Source organism: Coffea arabica, chromosome 2e (assembly GCF_036785885.1).
Source record: "Coffea arabica cultivar ET-39 chromosome 2e, Coffea Arabica ET-39 HiFi, whole genome shotgun sequence".
Taxonomy (NCBI): Eukaryota; Viridiplantae; Streptophyta; class Magnoliopsida; order Gentianales; family Rubiaceae; genus Coffea; species Coffea arabica.
Window position 1 is genome coordinate 74042895 of NC_092313.1, and position 17763 is coordinate 74060657.

The 17763-nt window shown below is 37.2% G+C and overlaps 1 protein-coding gene across 1 annotated transcript in view; it reads right to left on the reverse strand.

Moving 5' to 3' along the window:
• Positions 1 to 594: 594 nt before the first annotated feature.
• The window catches only part of LOC113727956 (BEACH domain-containing protein C2-like), a 37028-nt gene continuing 19859 nt past the window's right edge, over positions 595 to 17763 (reverse strand). The window contains exons 10-32 of the mRNA XM_072081073.1: positions 16477 to 16794; positions 15447 to 16060; positions 13839 to 13923; positions 13493 to 13687; positions 11671 to 12216; positions 11411 to 11554; positions 10852 to 11331; positions 10017 to 10162; positions 9347 to 9416; positions 9170 to 9253; positions 8835 to 8891; positions 8645 to 8713; positions 8458 to 8544; positions 8263 to 8379; positions 7666 to 7815; positions 7466 to 7550; positions 7247 to 7367; positions 7013 to 7109; positions 6805 to 6918; positions 4484 to 4853; positions 3020 to 3792; positions 2609 to 2731; positions 595 to 1271 (exon numbers count right to left, since the gene is read on the reverse strand). Of these exons, the coding sequence (XP_071937174.1) occupies positions 1197 to 1271; positions 2609 to 2731; positions 3020 to 3792; positions 4484 to 4853; positions 6805 to 6918; positions 7013 to 7109; positions 7247 to 7367; positions 7466 to 7550; positions 7666 to 7815; positions 8263 to 8379; positions 8458 to 8544; positions 8645 to 8713; positions 8835 to 8891; positions 9170 to 9253; positions 9347 to 9416; positions 10017 to 10162; positions 10852 to 11331; positions 11411 to 11554; positions 11671 to 12216; positions 13493 to 13687; positions 13839 to 13923; positions 15447 to 16060; positions 16477 to 16794 (4920 nt within the window). The 3' untranslated portion in view covers positions 595 to 1196. The remainder of the gene's footprint in view (positions 1272 to 2608; positions 2732 to 3019; positions 3793 to 4483; positions 4854 to 6804; positions 6919 to 7012; positions 7110 to 7246; positions 7368 to 7465; positions 7551 to 7665; positions 7816 to 8262; positions 8380 to 8457; positions 8545 to 8644; positions 8714 to 8834; positions 8892 to 9169; positions 9254 to 9346; positions 9417 to 10016; positions 10163 to 10851; positions 11332 to 11410; positions 11555 to 11670; positions 12217 to 13492; positions 13688 to 13838; positions 13924 to 15446; positions 16061 to 16476; positions 16795 to 17763) is intronic.

The window sequence follows — 17763 nt, forward strand, 5'->3', positions numbered from 1 at the left end:
GCAGAAGGTGATAACACACAGGTGCTAGCTCAATGGGCCCTCAAGGAAGCTAGGGCAGGTAACAACCTCATGAATCAAGCAGTGGCCATTAAGCTAGCATTATGCAAGGCAAGAGAGCAGAAATGGGAGAAGATCAAGGTGAGGGTTAGACATAAGCAATTGCTGCAGATGATACAGACCAGCAACTCGAAAGACATGGCATTGTACTCTTATTTAGATGACATCGGAAATTTATGCTCCATGTTTGCAAAATGCTCATTTATTTTGTCCATTAATCAAATTGAGGATAGAGCTGGATATGTTTTGATGAGGAGTAGTTTCATCCTCAGTGCCAAGGCGCACTTGTATAGCTGACTTGGACATTTGCTTAACAATTGTATAGTTTACCTAATATTAATAATATTACTTATCGTTTCTAGAAAAAAAAATACAAGCTAATACTATCAAGTGATCAAAAGCCATAGCCGCATTATGAGAGTTAATTTTGGGCAGCCATCCCAATGAAGCATTATGCAAGTGTTTATGCAAGAGGAGCTTCAAAGTTTGACGCAGCTAGGACCAGAACAAGCAATACAAGCAGTGAAATGGCAAATCTTAGCAAATTTGCTGCAGCTTTGAGTTTATTTCAATATGCGTAGGCAAAAAGTAGCTCGAGTCAATTACATAATCAAATCGTTTACTGGAATCTACAGTAATCAAATCGTTTAATGGAATCTACAGCTAAAGTAAATTTCTAAGGATTTCAGCGATTAGATCTGGTCCCTATTGAGTAGTCAAGATAAACTCAACAATAACTTTCATATACTTGAATACCAAAGAGGAAACGAAAAAAAAAAGGTAGATCAAAAAATAAATGTAATATACACATCTCAAGGGCTGCCTTCTCGTGCCTCAATTTAACAAAACTTCCAACTCAAAAAAATCTCCTCAACAGCCCTGTGGTACATCTAGTATTATGTCACACCCTGTTGTAGCTGTACTTATCCCACCTCTTAAACGTATATGATACACTCACAAAGACCACTGATGAATGCACAATGCTGGATCAGTTTCTGTCAGATGCATGGCCAAGTTAAGCCGTTGAATGGGACATTGTACAACGTAAAGCAAACTTTTCCCTGGTGTCCGGATAAATCCAGCAGTGCATAAAATCCATCTCATTCAAAATTTAATCAATGTACAAGATCTCAAAACTTTCATTTTATAAGAGGGCTGAGCCCATCACCTTCCCAACCCAGCTTGAGCATATGATCCACAACCTTCAAGCTTAACTGCATGGCGGGGAGAAAAAAAAGAGTTTAAACTAAGTAATCAAATGCACAACTGTATCTACAATGCCAAAACTACATCAGTTTCAACATCTAGCTGATAGTGTTATTTAAGTACTCAGGCACGGCCACGGAGGTCAGTTGTCTGATGTTTACTTGTACAAAGAAAATGTAGAAAGATTTCTATACTATGACTAAAAGATCTTTTTTCCTCTCAGTGTTTGATGAATATGACTTCATGATCATCTCTAGGTTGTGTTTTTGTTTATGTATGTTCCGGTCATCTCTAGTGTGTGTGTGTGAGTGTTCTGCTTTTGTTGGCATAACCTCTAGTGTGTGTTATTCAACTGTAAATTAGAAACCATAATTAGACTTTCATGTTCAATAAAGGATGAATAAACCACATGATTAAAACTAACAACAAAATCGAAGGATTTGGTAGATCAACCCGCAAATACCAGAGGGTTGACTACAAACAGGTAGACCTGAGTTACTTATTAGAGGGTTGTGACCTGCACGCCTAATTGGGCTACAAAGTCTCTAACTTTTCCAGTCAAAACTTGCGAGAAATCCAAACACGAGAACTATTATGACTTATTACAGTCAAGTACATTTTTCCCTGTGAGAATCAGTATTCATGACATTAAAGTTGAACCAAAAGAAATTCCATTGGGCATTTGATCAATGACCAGCAGGTTCCAATGGAAAACACAATCAGGTAGCAAAGAGAACAAAAAGATAAGTTTTGCTTGATGACAGCTTTCAAACTCATCATCTCACAAGGAGCAGAGCCTAGTTGAGAATTCACTGAATGCATTCATAAGCTCAATGAAAGTTAGCTATCAGTGAGACAATTATAATGGAAAGTACTAAAATCACGAAATGGAAAATACTAGCTAGTCTCATAGGACATGACCCAAACAAGTAAGCTGTTGACTGAGTTTGAAATCTTCTTTTCTCCATCAGCATAGGGATTTGCTACCGAGAAAGAACATTTCAGCCTTCCTAAACTGAGTGCCGAAGTTTAAGGTGGCATGTAATTAACAAATCTAATGAATTGAAAAGTAGGAATGCGTAAATTCCTTTCTTTTACCAACCCAGAAAAAAACAACCACATAAGATTCCAGGTCCGATAATTTTGTGCACAGAAAGTTTAAAAGCAAAATTTCATACTTCACATGGTTAGCAAGAGTAGATATGGTGTTTCTGCACAGATCAGAAAGGTAGGTTCAACAATCCAATTTGCTCAAATGAAATAATGCATGAACAAAATTCAGTCTAAAAACGAAGAGAAAGAATAACTAGCACAAAGAGAATATGAAGAATTCTTGTATGCTTACAGCGGGGTCAGTGAAAATTATCAACTGTTTATCAGCTGTGGACACAATAAGATATGTGTTTTCCTTGTTCAAAGCCATAGCCATAATGTCTTGCCCTTCTCCCAGTTTCATGTTGTGGAATACCTGCAAACAATATGAAAATGCTATGCTAGTACCAATAATGCAAGTTCTGAGTCTAGGAAAAGGTGCTTTTAACGTAAAGCATTGTAACATGGCATGTCCCCTAAAAAGTAGACGAAGATGTGCTATTGTCTGAGTACAGATTATGATTTGCTTCATAAATTTCAGTATATGCTTGCACTTGCAATCCACGACTTGAGGAAAATAAATGAATGGATGATACATCTACATTTTCTCACATGAAACTAAAAGATGGAGCAGTAATCGTGTTCATAATAGATATACTCTTACCTTTAACGAATGTAGATCGAAGAAGCAAATTGAAGGTAGTGGAATACTCAATCTGTTTTCTTCATTTGATCCAATATCAAAACTTTCACTTCCGGCTCTACTCTTCAAATTTGTGCTGCTGTCATAAACTCCATCACTATCCAGTGAAGGATTTAGACCAACCAAAGCAAAATGCCCATCGACAGAAACCTCCATGCAACTAATGCTCGAGGCAGAAGGAAGTTGCGATCTGGCAATAAAAGTTCCATTAAGAGAAAAGGTGCTTAGTGCATTAAGTTGTTTACTCCAAGCCAAAATTATCCCATCAGAAGAAAGACAGATTGCATGAGCCTCCACACCACGAAGCCTTCGGATCAAACGTCCTTTTTTTATCGAGTGAAGCAGCATATCCGACGATTTGGAGCATGAAGCAACAATTCCAAGATCAGAACTGACAGCACAGCACAATATTTCCCCAAGGTGGCCTCGCAGAACATGTATAGGACCCTCAATACGATGCCTCCTTTTTTCAGCTAAGGTGTTTGTAGTACTGCTGCTAGTGGAAGTTGGTGTGCTTGACGGAGTGGATGGCTCAACTGTGCCACCTGAGCGAGAAGTGGATGCACGATGCAGTCTCCAAAGGAGAACTGTTGCATCTCGAGATCCTGTCACCAGATAGCTGCTATCAGGAGACAAAGCCACGCAAGTTACAGGAGCACAATGTCCTCGAGCTATTTCCAAGGTTTTTGCTCCATCCACTGATATCAGCCTGACACTGTTATCCACATGGCCACCTAAACAAATTTCCAAAAAAATTGGAAGTTATCAAGTAAGCTACATAAAACAGAATAAAATCAATCGCTAGAAGCCAAGAAGAGTGGTTGAAACTGTATCCTGGAAGATCTATAAGTTGTGTAGAGAAAGAAGGGCCCTTGAAAGTTCTCCAAACTGCCCAATTAGAACCACTGTCCAAGCACGCTAAATAACACTAGTCCAGCTTTTCTTGTAGATCATGGTCAGACAGCATTAATAAAGCCCATAGCATGTGATCCAAGAAAAAATGCACCGGAATATCAGTACTATGGTGATGACTATTACAAGAAATGAGATATTATTTAAATCCAATAAGTAACACAACAAGCTCGTGACTGCATTTTGTAGATTCTGCATAAATCAAGAATTTCTGTGTCCCTTTCTCCCTCGGCACGATTACAATGCATTGAGAACTTCTATGAAATTCATTAAGGAAGTTCTGCTTAAATATTTTATTTTAGATTTAGTACTCCCTGAAAAGCCAAGTAAACATTTACAGTTTAAAAACTGAAAATCAGATCTGAAGAAAATGGTGAATAGAACTATTACTATATGACTACAGGATATATCATATTTGATGATATTTTATGTAATTGCCAACAGCACATTATCTTTTATACTAAAAAAGAAATTACTTCCCAAAATCACAATAATATACATCAATGTGCTTACCAGTGACAATCTCTTTGTCGCATGTGATGGCAACTATAGCTGAGCTACTAATACCAGAAGTTGAATAAGCCAGTGACTGGGGAAAATGCCAATCCTCAGGCCCAGAGCCAGTTGGCCCTTTAAACATGCGCATAAATGTTCCTCCAGCAGAACTAGCATTAGGCTTCCCATGTTGAAAAAGAAAAGGTGTCCCCTGACCATCAGGGGTATTTGGCTGCCATTTATGCTCCGCTATATGGGCAGCAGGGGCATGTAGATCAACAGTGATAACAGAATCTGAAGATGCTAACATGGCAGCAGCAGGAATATTGCAGCGTTCTGGATGAGGAACTGCATAAGGTTTAACTTCTTTGGGATTCCGGAAGATTGTCTGCTAGGAGGGAATCAACTGAATCATTAGCAAATCAAAACTTCCAAAAAGGGCATGGTGGTAAACACAGAGCAGCAGCCTAGTTATGGAAAAAGTGGTGACCTGTGACAAATACAAGATCACAAGGCATAATTCTCTAGGCCTCTTGAAAACTATTTTAGAACATCAATTCTTTAAAAGCTTTGGATAAAGTTTTAAATTAGACCACATAACACCCAATACTAAATAAGTAAGCCACTAGTCGAACAAAAAGGATGACAGCTACTCTTAAAGATTGGCAGCTGTGCAGGTCCTCTGGTCGTTTATTTTTTTTTTTTCCAATTTAGAGTAAAATAAATTGACATTTCCTAAACTCAGTTTGGTTCAGAAACTTCCCATACAGCTTTTGAAACTGCTTTGCTCTCCTCTCAAGTTTCATACCACTCTACTTTAACATCACAGAGTCAATGCACCACTATCCTTTTGTTCACTGAGATGAATACCTTTCCTGATGTTAAAATTTTCCTTATAAAAACAAAAGAGAGGGTCACAATAGATCATAGATCATCAATGATGTGACTTTTACATGCATAAATTATAAAAAACTTTCAGAAGTTCGGGAATTTGTTCTTGGTTATGTGCAAATCATTTCCACACATAATATCGGAAATCTTTTAGTTTTAAATAGCTCAAGGTCCACCTGATTATCAGAAAACTCTGTGGAGTAATTCACATTTACTCCTTATTTTATCGTATCTCAGTTTCTAGCAATTCCTAATACTTGAATGCACGCTCTTCATAGGAATGCATTGGTAGCTTCACATGCAATGAGCAAAAGATGCTTAAATTCTTTTAGCAACAGAGATGTTTAGACAGTATCATTGAACCTGTAGCTCTCACAACCAGATTAGCAATCAATGCATTTACCTAGAAGATATAGAGTTATTTCAAATCTTCAATACAAAAAGAACACTAAAGTCGTGGCTGTTGCAGGCAAAACAAATCCTCTGGGGTTTTTGGAGAACATAGATTGCTCTTAGCATTTCGCAACTAGTCTTGTACACCTATCAGGTATATTCAAATTTCAACTCTTTAATCTTATCAAATCCACAGGAAAACCAGCAGTTCACTCAATCTCCTTAATTGAAATCAAAATGAGATTATTAAGGGCTTGTTTGATAACTCTACTTAAATGCTGAAAATTAATTCATTCAGAACTTATTGAAATCAATCTCCCTAATTGAAATCAAAATGAGATTATTATGGGCATGTTTGATAAGTCTACTTAAATGCTGAAAATTAGTTCATTCAGAACTTATTGAATTCAGCATGTCTGATAACAGAAATGCCTTACCACTTAATGTATCAAGCACTGCTTAATTTCTTTACAAATTTTAAGTGAAAAATTTTCACTGAATTTTCTGAATTGACTACACATACTATAGCTCTCATACATATAACACATTTTCATACATGCTCTCACACAAAATACCCATTCTCATTCTGTTCACACATGCATGCAAATATACACTCTCCCATACAAATATGCACGCTTAATCACCAACTCTAAACTGTTTCATTATTTTCTCTCTCTCAAACACACACATTTTTCTTTCTCTCTAAATACACAAACAAAGGTAATTTTTAAAAGATAAAAACATAATATTTTTGCGACATTTCAATTCAGCACTACAATTCAGTTAGTTATTAAACAGAAATAACTTAATCAATTCAGCAACTTAATACTCTCAGCACTTAATTTTCAGACTTCAGAACTCAGATTTCAGACTCCAGTCTTATCAAACAGTAGTCTTCCATTATATAAAGATGGGAACCATCTAATAAAGTGGTTTATCAAGAATCTTGCAGCTGAATTGGAATAATCTTAATAATTAAAGTTTGTGCTGCCTAGATAGAAATAAGGGGAAAGAAAAAACTTTATTTTTGTTTGCAATGTGGTCCCTTAGATTACCTGTAAGTGAAGAACATCAGCTAGTGGAAACCTCTTCATGTGAGGGATAGTTAGAAGTTGTGATGGAGTTTGCCCAAAGTATGCAATCTGATCTTGTGTAGCACGTTGTTGTACCTGTTGAAGAAATATGGCAACATTAGGAACTTGCTTCACAGAATGAACCACCAAAACTTAAAATAATAAGTTAATGATGTCAGCATTGACTTACAGGGTCCAATATCTTGTCAATGTCCACAGTTCCCTCATAGGTGATGTAGAAGAATACATTGTTAGCCTGTATAGCTTCTTTTCCCCGTTGCTTATACCTGAATGGTGAAAAGTTTGTCCGAAGACCACATTGAGTATTATAATCCAGACATTGTTGCTTCCATTGATTGCAAGACAGTACATTTAAGGAGAAACAGAATAGGAAGATGAGCTTTCACAAATAAAGTAAACTTGCCCAAATATGAGATCAATCCATTCATGCAAGTGCGCTGAAACATGCTCACTCTCAAGAGCCATTCGGTGCTTTTGAATGAAGTCAACTGGATTTTTAGCCCAAGGAGGAAGCCTGACTGAGTCTGACAAAGAAAAGTAGTGAGAAAGGGATGGGGAAGTATATTGTTAATCATTCTGTCAGTCGTCCTACCATTACATCATAATGGAAAAGAAAATTTACCAAGCTTTTCTCCTAACTGTGTTGTGCCAAAGTCAATGGAGTTCTCATTAGTCAACACTTCAGGGAGGTAAAACAGCTCAGGAACCTGAAAGATGATATCCCGGTAATGTCTCAACTAAGCAAAACCAAACATGTGCCAGACAAGGACACATCATGGCCAAAGAAAAGCAAATAAATTACTCCACCCATAGATTCTTTACCAATTCCTTGACGTCACTCATGTCCTCGAGAACTCCGTTCCATGTTGCAACAATATCAGAAAACATTCTGTCTGCATGATCAAATTTCCCACCTTGTAGTTGAATAGAGAGGGTAGTGAAAGGCTCAAGTCGAACAAGATAATACAATACCTGTTAAAAGAGCCTCAAAAAACATATTAGACAACAACCATCATAAGCTCCAAAATCTGAGTGCCCATGTCAGTGAAAATGTAGAAATTTTGAAAAATATATAACAGTACAAAAAGGCAGAGACCATTTAGAAGTCAAAAGCTTAGTGGATAAAGAAAGCATAGGTATGAAAATTGCAGGTGGATCAAGCAATTCTTATGCAAGCATGCCACTTTTGAAGTCAGAGTCAGAAAGTGTGTTAAGCGTATCATGTTTGGCATTATATATGTGAAATTATGAAAAACAAACTGTAAAATTATTTAAGCAATCTGACTGGAGCCTAGGTCTGGCTCAAGGAATAATATATTTTTCATTAGTTTATTTTGCCAATTAAAAATGGCTTATTTAATCCACAATCAGCAGTTATAACCAAGTTACAACCGAATAACGAATAACAAGGAAGCCTACCGTCCCAGCACTTGAATAATGTGAACCATAGTGAAATTTTGGTATCACCGGATCATCAAAACTGGAGTACCTCTCTTGGAACTTCATTAAACGATCAGCATTTAATGCACCAATGGGCTGCAAGGATAGAAAATTATCAAATTTTGGTGGAAAGGCAACACTTTAAGTTGGAGCAAAAGTTGGAAAGCACTTCACCTTAGAAAGGTCACGATAAGAAGAAGGATTCGAGAGATCCAATGTGCTTGAACTGTAATCTGAAAGAATCCAAGGGAAAACTGGATACTGCACGATGGAGCATAACTTAGTAATTGAAATGAGATGACTTCTTTAGACAAACGTCAGAAAGCAAAATTTTCACCAATGGAAGAAGGAAGGATTTTACCTGTGTGATATCATTATAGCTGCGCCCAGCCAATGTGTTAAGCTGCATGAGATATTCAAAATTGCTGATCTGCAAAGGATACACCAATTAGCAGGTTCTCTGACAATTTAACAGGAAAAAAGAAAAAGAGACACGGTTTGTAGAGCCTAGTCAGATGAAGTGTTATTCAAGGGTCATTCTTCTGACAGACCTCCCACCTAGCCCAGCGTTCCATAAGTTGGGTTCTCTGCAGAAGTTGTTCAGGTCTCTGCAAAAGAAGAGGATTGTCTTAGTCCCTACCGTAAACAAGAATCAGGTGTTCTTTTATCGGCTAGTGCATGTGTCAACCGGCATGTATAGACATGTTTAAGAGTGCTCAAGCCCACATAACACAATCATGCCATAGCACAGGAAGAGCATATGTTGCATTGCCCAATGGGCAGGTTAGCGGCTGCAGAATCATCAGTACAACCAGGAATTTTTAGCTTGTCATCATACAAGAGGTGAGAAATAAATAAATAGATAAATACTGCAAGACAAGATAACCTGAGTTGCCAGGTAAATATTGTTCAAATGAGGCGGACGAGCTTGAACAATAGCTCGATAGGCATTTCGTCTTCCATCTGTGCTCTGAAACAAATGAACCAATTTAGAGACCAATTAGCTGGAAACAGTCTGTAAGGGGTTCAAGTATTGAAGCAAACATGTTCTCAAAAGTAGTACCCCAAAGTCAAAGAAGAAGTTTGAACGATCAACCATAAATATCTCCAATGCACTTCTTCTCAAGAGATATCTGAATAGGAGTAAGATCACAAGTGAGATCTCTACATTGTAAATGGTGCTTATATCCACTTTCTAAACAAATTTTGCAAGAGAGAAATAAAAGAAATAAGGAAATCGAAAACATGATAAAAAGAGTGTCACCATCAAATTGTGAGAGAGAGAGAGAGAGAACAAGGAAGAAGATGATAATGAACCACTTATTTGATAAGAACAATGGGGAAAGAAAAATGCATCAAAGTGTAACTACTTTAACAAGATAAAGCTACGTGTGTGTGTGTGTGTGAGAGAGAGAGAGAGAGAACAGGAGGAGGAAATGAATACAAGATAGCAAAATACTAATTAGAGATGAAAGAAAATAGCTATGTGAACAGTGTCATCGAGGAATGGCATCCCAACAAATTATGATATGCACCACACATATCAGAAAAGACATAAAAGAGAAAGAAAAAGAGCACAACACGTTAAAATCATTTTAGATGCTCTACTAGAAATCTGCGACTAATATATTGCGATATTGACAGGGCTAGAGGAAAGCAATAGAGGCAAATGGCCATGGTCCAGCTGCAGCATATATAGGGTAAAACATGAAATAAAATTATAGACATCTTACCTTCTACTATATATTTGATGAAGAGAAGATATTAACCAGCTTCGATCCTTTTCTTCAATTTTTGTTTCATTTCTGCAGTCCAACCCATCCCCAGAAGTATTACTCTCACTGCTATCAACAATAAAATTGATTCTTCTTGTTGTTATCTGAAAAAGAGCATGAATTCATCAATTAGCACAATTAATATGAGATAATCCTCATATGCATGCATCCAAACCCTGAAATCCAACCTCAAAGTGCTCCATCCTAGAGTAATGTGCATAGGTTGACTATACCATGCATTACAATTCTTTACCTTCTCTAAGCATCGTAATTGCCTATGTAATAGGCCTAAAATAACATACCCACAAATGGTATGTCTTATGAATTTGAGAAATATCGATGGAATTTTTTACATCAAGGTTGGACAGATCAGAATAAAGATAAAATATATTGTATTTCTTGGTCTGTCATACAAGTGTAACATAGATATGGCAGATCAAATGGAGAAAAGGAATCCATTAACAGTAGTATCATTTAGGAAAAATCACTTCCCTTGTCTTGTCCTACATTGCTCAAAAATTCTGCTTAGTACATTGTCCTAAATACCAAAAGTGAAGTGAAATGGGATGACCATATAGGAACCTTTTAAGATTCCAAGAGATATATTTCTAGGCATCAAAACATTACTATCTTTAGCTCTACATGTGCAAATCTAAATATATATTCTCTAATTACCTCAACCATATACACCAAGCTCACATACACATTGTAGCAAACTATGATGTGAGTAGAAACAACATACATTCCTAGTTGCCATATGCTGCTATTAAAGATAAAGATATGTTGAACTTACTTGAAAAGTCCCTCTTAGTATTTTTAGTGGCCGAACCATTGATGAAGGAAGTTCAAGGACAATTCTTTCATCATGTTCACTTGGAACATAACCTGGGGCAACTACAGCTGGATTTTGTGCCAAATCTTGGTTGTTTGTAACAGGGGCATCTCTTGACTCCATAGATGTCCTCAGGGGCTGGTCTGCAGTTTCAGTTATCCTTGACTGAATGTCACCATTCAGGTTTGTGTCTGTTGACTGACCCCCAGGATTGGCACTGTCCTCTTGGTCATCATCTGCATTCAATACCTCAATTGAGATAGCCTCTGCAGCCAACATAGAGGCCTTAGATGGAGTTACAACACTATCTTTATCTTGCTTCAGCTCTGACGGTTCTTCATAATTTGCAGCAGCACCAAAATGATCCGATCCATGGTAATTTCTTCTCAAGTATCTCCTCATCCTTGAAGAACTTTCCGTAAAATCCAGCTTCCAGAAGATCTGAAAGTCAATAGTATTAGTTACATATCTGAGGTAAAAATTGAATCAGATGAATGAAACTTTAAGTCCAGTCACATACACGTTGCGGATTGCACAAACGATTACCAAAAGGCCCAAAGAGGCATTCCATCTCTATCAAATAGTGAATCAATTTCCGCCATTCCCGAATTCCAGTGCATAGACGATGGCGAGAAATTACCTCAACTTGCATGCGTCTATCAACCTGAAAAACACAAGAAGAAATAGTAAACACATATACATTTCTTTCGTTAAAGAAAGCCGACAAAAAAAAAGAAAAAAAGAAAAAGGAAGCAGCAGGTAAAGGTACACAATTTAAACCTCCAATCTTTGCATGTTTCTAGCTAATGCTAAACTTCCAACAAGGACAGCAATAAATTTATATGATAGGGCATTAAAATCTTTGCCATAAACTGCTTTTGTATCAACTGACTGCAAGCATTCCATCCAGGCAGTCCCCATGGCATCAGAAACATTCCATCGCTTTACACGCCCCATATCACTCTTATTCCGACGCTGTGCAGAGGTAGCCATTGCCACAGCACTGAGACCTCTTCCAGAACCAATTTTTGCATTGCGTTCAAGATCTCTTGCAGCAGCCAATGCAGCGGCCTTTGCTGCAGCCTTGTCCTTTGGTGCGGCAGGCGATTTACTAGGTGCCTCCAGAGGCTTCTGAAAGCTCGAAAAAGTATGAAGCCTAGTTGTTTTACGCTCGAGCAATGACGAATCACGCCTGAGATGACTAGTTGTTGCAGATACAGTTGTTTCCCCACCAGCAGCTCCAGCAGCAATCATCGCCAAACCCATAGCAGCAGGTGGTGATGCAAAAGCAGCAGCCCAGCTAGGAGAGATCATGGCAAGAGCAGCCTAGATAATATGAAGGTGTTACGATTGTTGGAATCACAGATAAGTAAATAATCATATAACAAATTACTAGGAAAGATAAAGTCTATGACAAAGAAGAATTGCATATTACATGATTATGCATTAGCAAAGAATTTAAGATATCTCCTTTTATGTCGGGAAAGAGAAGACTAAATTCAAAGATACTAACTACTAATATGTTCAAAGCAACTACCAGAATTCTTGATTAAATGAGATAGATAGAAAGATAGATAGATAGATAGACAGAAAGAGAGAGAGCACATCTTTTGCTGAACAAAACAGAAGCAGCTGTCATTGGCAACAATTATTGGGGTGAAAATTATTCAACATTGTTGAAAATATACTGAACTACATTGTCTTCCTACTTTTCTGGGCCAAGGAGAGGAGGAAGGGAAGACTGAAGTGACAAATTTGTGGTTGTTAGGAGGAAGGCTTTGCCAACCAACAAGATGTCCCTTTGTGGTAACAAACTACAAAAAGCATGTCTTTCAGAAAAGGAAGCAGATGGATGAAACTTGGTTCAGAAACCGAAAAATGATTCAAAAAAGCTTTTCTTCCAACTTGCTATGTGTCCATTGAAATATGACTGACTTCCCAGTAACTCTTCTATGTGTTGTAAATAACCATGATAAGTGACAAAAGTGCAAAACAACCAACTCCCTCCAGCCATCGCCTCTTATTTATTTAGTTATTTATTTTATATAATTTTCTGCTGGGAAGATAACTTCTACACAATATTTATGAAAAGGATCAATTACTCCTGATATGGACACATTCTCCTTCGCTGTACATTTTGCAAAGCTGATTATGGAACATGATTGTAAAGAAAAATCAGAACCAGCTAAAGCTACTATTGGGTAGATTCAGATTATAGCTTTTGTGGCTATAAAAATCTAACACCCAAATGCAAAAGTCAAAGAAAATATTTAAAAAAAACTATTTTTCCATAATCAGAATCTAAAATCAAGTTAAATAATCACATGAGAACAGCAGGAATAATAACTTGCAGCCTATAAAACTCCAAAGTAGGAAATGTTATAGCATTTCAACAAATATAGCAGCCACCATAATGTAAAATGGATTAGAAATTGTTACTACCAGAAGCCTACTGAATTGATTTCAACTGTAAAAGAAGAGGAAGCGCTCTTCAAGGGCAGAGGGTAAAAAATGTTATGATGCAATTAGGTCTAGACCCAAATTACGTCAAAATAGAATTTTCCAATTGAAATTAGGATATAGCAGAGGTTAGTTCAGCTACCTCGATAGGCAAAGCATCTGCAGCCAATGCACGGTCTTCTAGAACAAGAGGATTCAAACCATCAGCAGTAGCAAGTTCATAAATTCCGGCCAAAAGGGGTCGCCACCTCCTTAAAAGAGCAACAAATGGTGGCAATATTGTCTCCAGATACTGCTTACGCAGAGGAATTCTATCCCTGCTGACAGCATGCCACACCTGCAATAGACATGCAATTTTCACCAAAAAACAACAAAGTGAACCAAATGCTTGTGTTCTCATAAAGAAGCAATGACAGTTGAACCCACGCACCCCAAGATGACATCAAGTCAATTCAAACAAAAGCAGCTAACTATATTGCAGGGCTGACCTCAGAATACAGAATACATGCTGCAACCAACACTCTCTGCCTCTTGGACTCAGAAACTGGCATGTTGAGGACAGGTGAGAGCACACTGTACATATTGAGTGACAATCAGTTTGACACCATAGATTTGGTGAAAAGAAAAAATTGGCAAGTCACAGGCAAGAAAGCTGAACAAAATGTCCTGCTAATAACTAAATCATCAAATTCATGTCATTAAATAAACAGTAATTAAATAAATAATTAAAACAAATCAAAAAGCCTAATTAAGCAATTGAACACAATGCTGCACAAGTTTCCCAGTACAGTGTTCAGATTTAAAGCTTCCAACTAAGCAACCACTCCCATACTTCTGTCACAATCAAGTTTAAAGGACAATTTATAAAAAGTCTATGAGTTGAAGGTGTTACGCATCTTATTACGTCCTTTATCACAGCCAAGTTAGTGAAAATATACAGTCACCAGATTCTGTAACCGAAATTGGAGGCAATAGTGCAACACCAAAATTTGGCTAGCAGGAGACCTTTTACTTATGTTTCCTCAAATATCAAAGAATACAAATGCTTCAAGAAGCCTTTTATTTCCCCAGTGTACACATTTTGGGACTAATGGTCTACATTCTGAAGGAAGGATAAGAAAGGAATAAAAAGATTAAGAGATGCAAGTCACTCATATGATTCCTCACACAGACTCCCCCACTCCCCCCTCCCCCCCCCCCAAAAAAAAAAAACAACAGCAGCAGCAACAAGAAGAAAAGGTCTACATTGCCATAGTGATTTGAGATATGAAAGACATGGAGCCAGTGGGAGTTGGAAAGTGGAAAAAGACGGTTCGAAGGTTATACTCTAAAGCCAATCCCATTCCATACTGTGGCACCAGCAGGAAGATTATAGAGCACAGAGAAGTTGAAAGATTCCTGCTTTCTACAAGGGTTACTAAATTCATTGGTCAAAATTTGATGCAAACAAAAGACAGCCCCATTTGCAATTTGTATACTTCTAAAAACTGAACTAAACAAGAAAAACAAAATTCAATTCCGACAAGTCATAGAATGCTGAGACAAAACGTACAGGTGGATTCACTCGTAGACAAGAAAAAAAAGAAATGATGCTGAAAACTTGCAGAATATGATCTTCCACCTTTTCCCCTTAATCTATTAATTACTTTTCAAGCTACCTCATGATCTCCAGTAATACTCATCATTTAGTTACATTAGACTGATGGTGGTGGATTGTACGGTCCAGACTGTAGATGGAATTATGTGTAAAAGGAAGTGCTTTTAGCTTCAGCAACAAGTGTGCATATTGATTTACATATCTAATAATGCAACTTTCAGCCTACAGATTAAAAAGCCTGACACTGAAATTTGCAAGTTAAAGGTTTCAAGGCTACTGTGACTGGTACATGAAGGGCAGGTGAAAATAAGCCAGAAGTAGCAGAAAGCCATTGATCACCAAGAAATAGGAAAAGCAAACATTTTAGAAAGACTGTAGCTACAAATTTTCACAAAGTAAAGGAAACATGATTAACAAATAATAAGTACATACCAACATCAACTAGAAACAAGAACGGAAAGAACTGGTAGAATAAAAACAGGACCAGCATAGCAAATACCTCCACAACAATGAGGATCGCGGTTTTCTTGATGACATTCGAGCATTGACGTCAAAAGATGCAATATTACTTGTTTGTCGACGTGAAACTTCTGATGAGCCATCCTCCACATCTACGAGCATGCTGTCCTTACCATCATCATCTTCCCTCAACGAAACAAGCACCATTCGAAGCATGCACAAGAAGGGTTGATCACTGTCTAGTAACTGGTAAAGCAGAGCCATGCCCCCCATTCCAGTACCAGAACCTCCTCCAATACCTAGGCCTCCACCAAGTCCAGACTCATCTAATAACAAAGCTTGAAGCATGAAAACAGACTTTTTTATCAGAGGCAGTTCAATCCAATTGCCATTTGCATCTTTCTCCAGCGCTGATTTCCAAGCTTCCCTGCCACTGCCACCACCACCAAAGGCTGATGCATTGGAAGGTTGGCCAACGCCATACCACAATCTACTCCTGTACTTCCATCCTTCAGTTAAATCCATGACACAGCTTCCATAGGACACAAAAGCACAGGCAACTGATTCATAAGGTTCAGCAGCTGCAGCAGCAGTAAGTCGTTCCATAACAGCTGCAGAAAGTTGTCCGTTGGCATCAGCCATAGAAGCAAGAACCTAAGTTGAAAGGAAGAAAAAATGCATTTAACTTTTGAAAAGAAAAAAAAATGTTCGGCAAATCACTGGAACAAATGCTAAACTAGAAATTTGAGTCTCAAGCTATAAAGGCCACTCAATAATGGATAATTTTCTGTGTAAACCTGTAGTGCAGCATATAATGTCTGACCCATAAAAGATTAGCAAGACAATCACTAGAGGACAGCAATATTCATAACGGCATATGAAATAAACTCATCCTATCATTTGTGCTCACGAGGAACAAGTCTCAGAATTTAAAACAGAAAACCACTATGTTGCAGCTTTAAAGTTTGACAGCAGGCAAAAGCACCCCAAAAAAAAAAAAAAAAAACCACATAGTTTCTCTAAACACATAGTAAGCATTAAGCATGAATAGCCACATAGCTCATACATACATCTAAAGGCAGTCCTGCAGAATCACCAGATGATGATTTACGTTCAGCCAGAGTTTCTAGAGGTTCTCCAACTATAGTTGAAGAGTGACCCACAGGCAAAACAGTTGAGAGAGGAGAAGGAGAGACAGCAGGGAAGCGTGAAGTCGTATAGATTTTGCTTTGCAAACGCAAATGATCTTCAACAAGCATTAAGATCACAATAGCATTCTCCACCAAAGCCACTGAAACTTGCGCAGCATTTTCAGCTTCCAACTTTGCTAACTTGGGTGCTAGCCCCTCAGCTGCCACACCAGCAGAAGCCGCAGCAATAACTTGAGTCTGCTACAAATGAAAAGCTTAGAACATGCTCAAGTACCTCAACTTCACTACTAAGTCTCTGAAGTTAAGAAAGCAAGTTGGCAGCAAGACAATACTAAAAAGACATGCCAGCAAAATTTACACTATCTGCTATGCCTAATAGGCTAAACAATGAAATAGGATAAGACAAAAAAAAGATAGAAAAATGGCATAAAGGTAACAAAGGTGAAAATATCATGATCTAACATATTTGAAACAGAAAAAGACAAAGGAAAAATGAAGAGAAATGAACAAATATCACACAATCATTGTGTGCCACACCTGCCTCCTACCCCACAGGAGAGAGAGAGACTTTCAAATCATGACACTAATAAGAAAAATGAAAAGTTTCAATAAATTACATCTCAAATGGTAATTAAAATTAAAAACTGTCCATTTGCAACTATATTCACCAATCATTTTCTTCATCTCCAATTAATGTATGTGTTAAAATTATCTCTAATTATTATATTCTTATGTGTGATAATTAAAGCTAACTATATTTTATATGCATATTGGTTTAGAAAAAAAAATCACAATTAATAAGAAGGCAAAAGGTTGTAATCAGTTACAGAGAAAACAAAAGGTTAAATTGATGATTAAATTCACTATATTATGTCATATTGACTAAGAAAACTACCAAAAAAATTGTCGATAATTATAACAAATATAACAGAAAAGGTTTATTACTACTGAAATTGATAAAAATTTGTTGTATCCAAATCATAGTGTTTTAGTATGTATTTTGCTCAGGTTTTGTTGTATACACTCGTTTGACAGAACATAGAAAATTTCCTCTTCTTATTGTCACAATCCAAGTAAAATATGCAACAACTTAGTTTAGATATGATAATCTTCCATCTTTAGAGTTCCATAAACTTTTAATTGCTTTGTGTATAATAAATGTTTTCTACAACTAGCAATTGCTTAATTTTGTTTATTATATGGTTT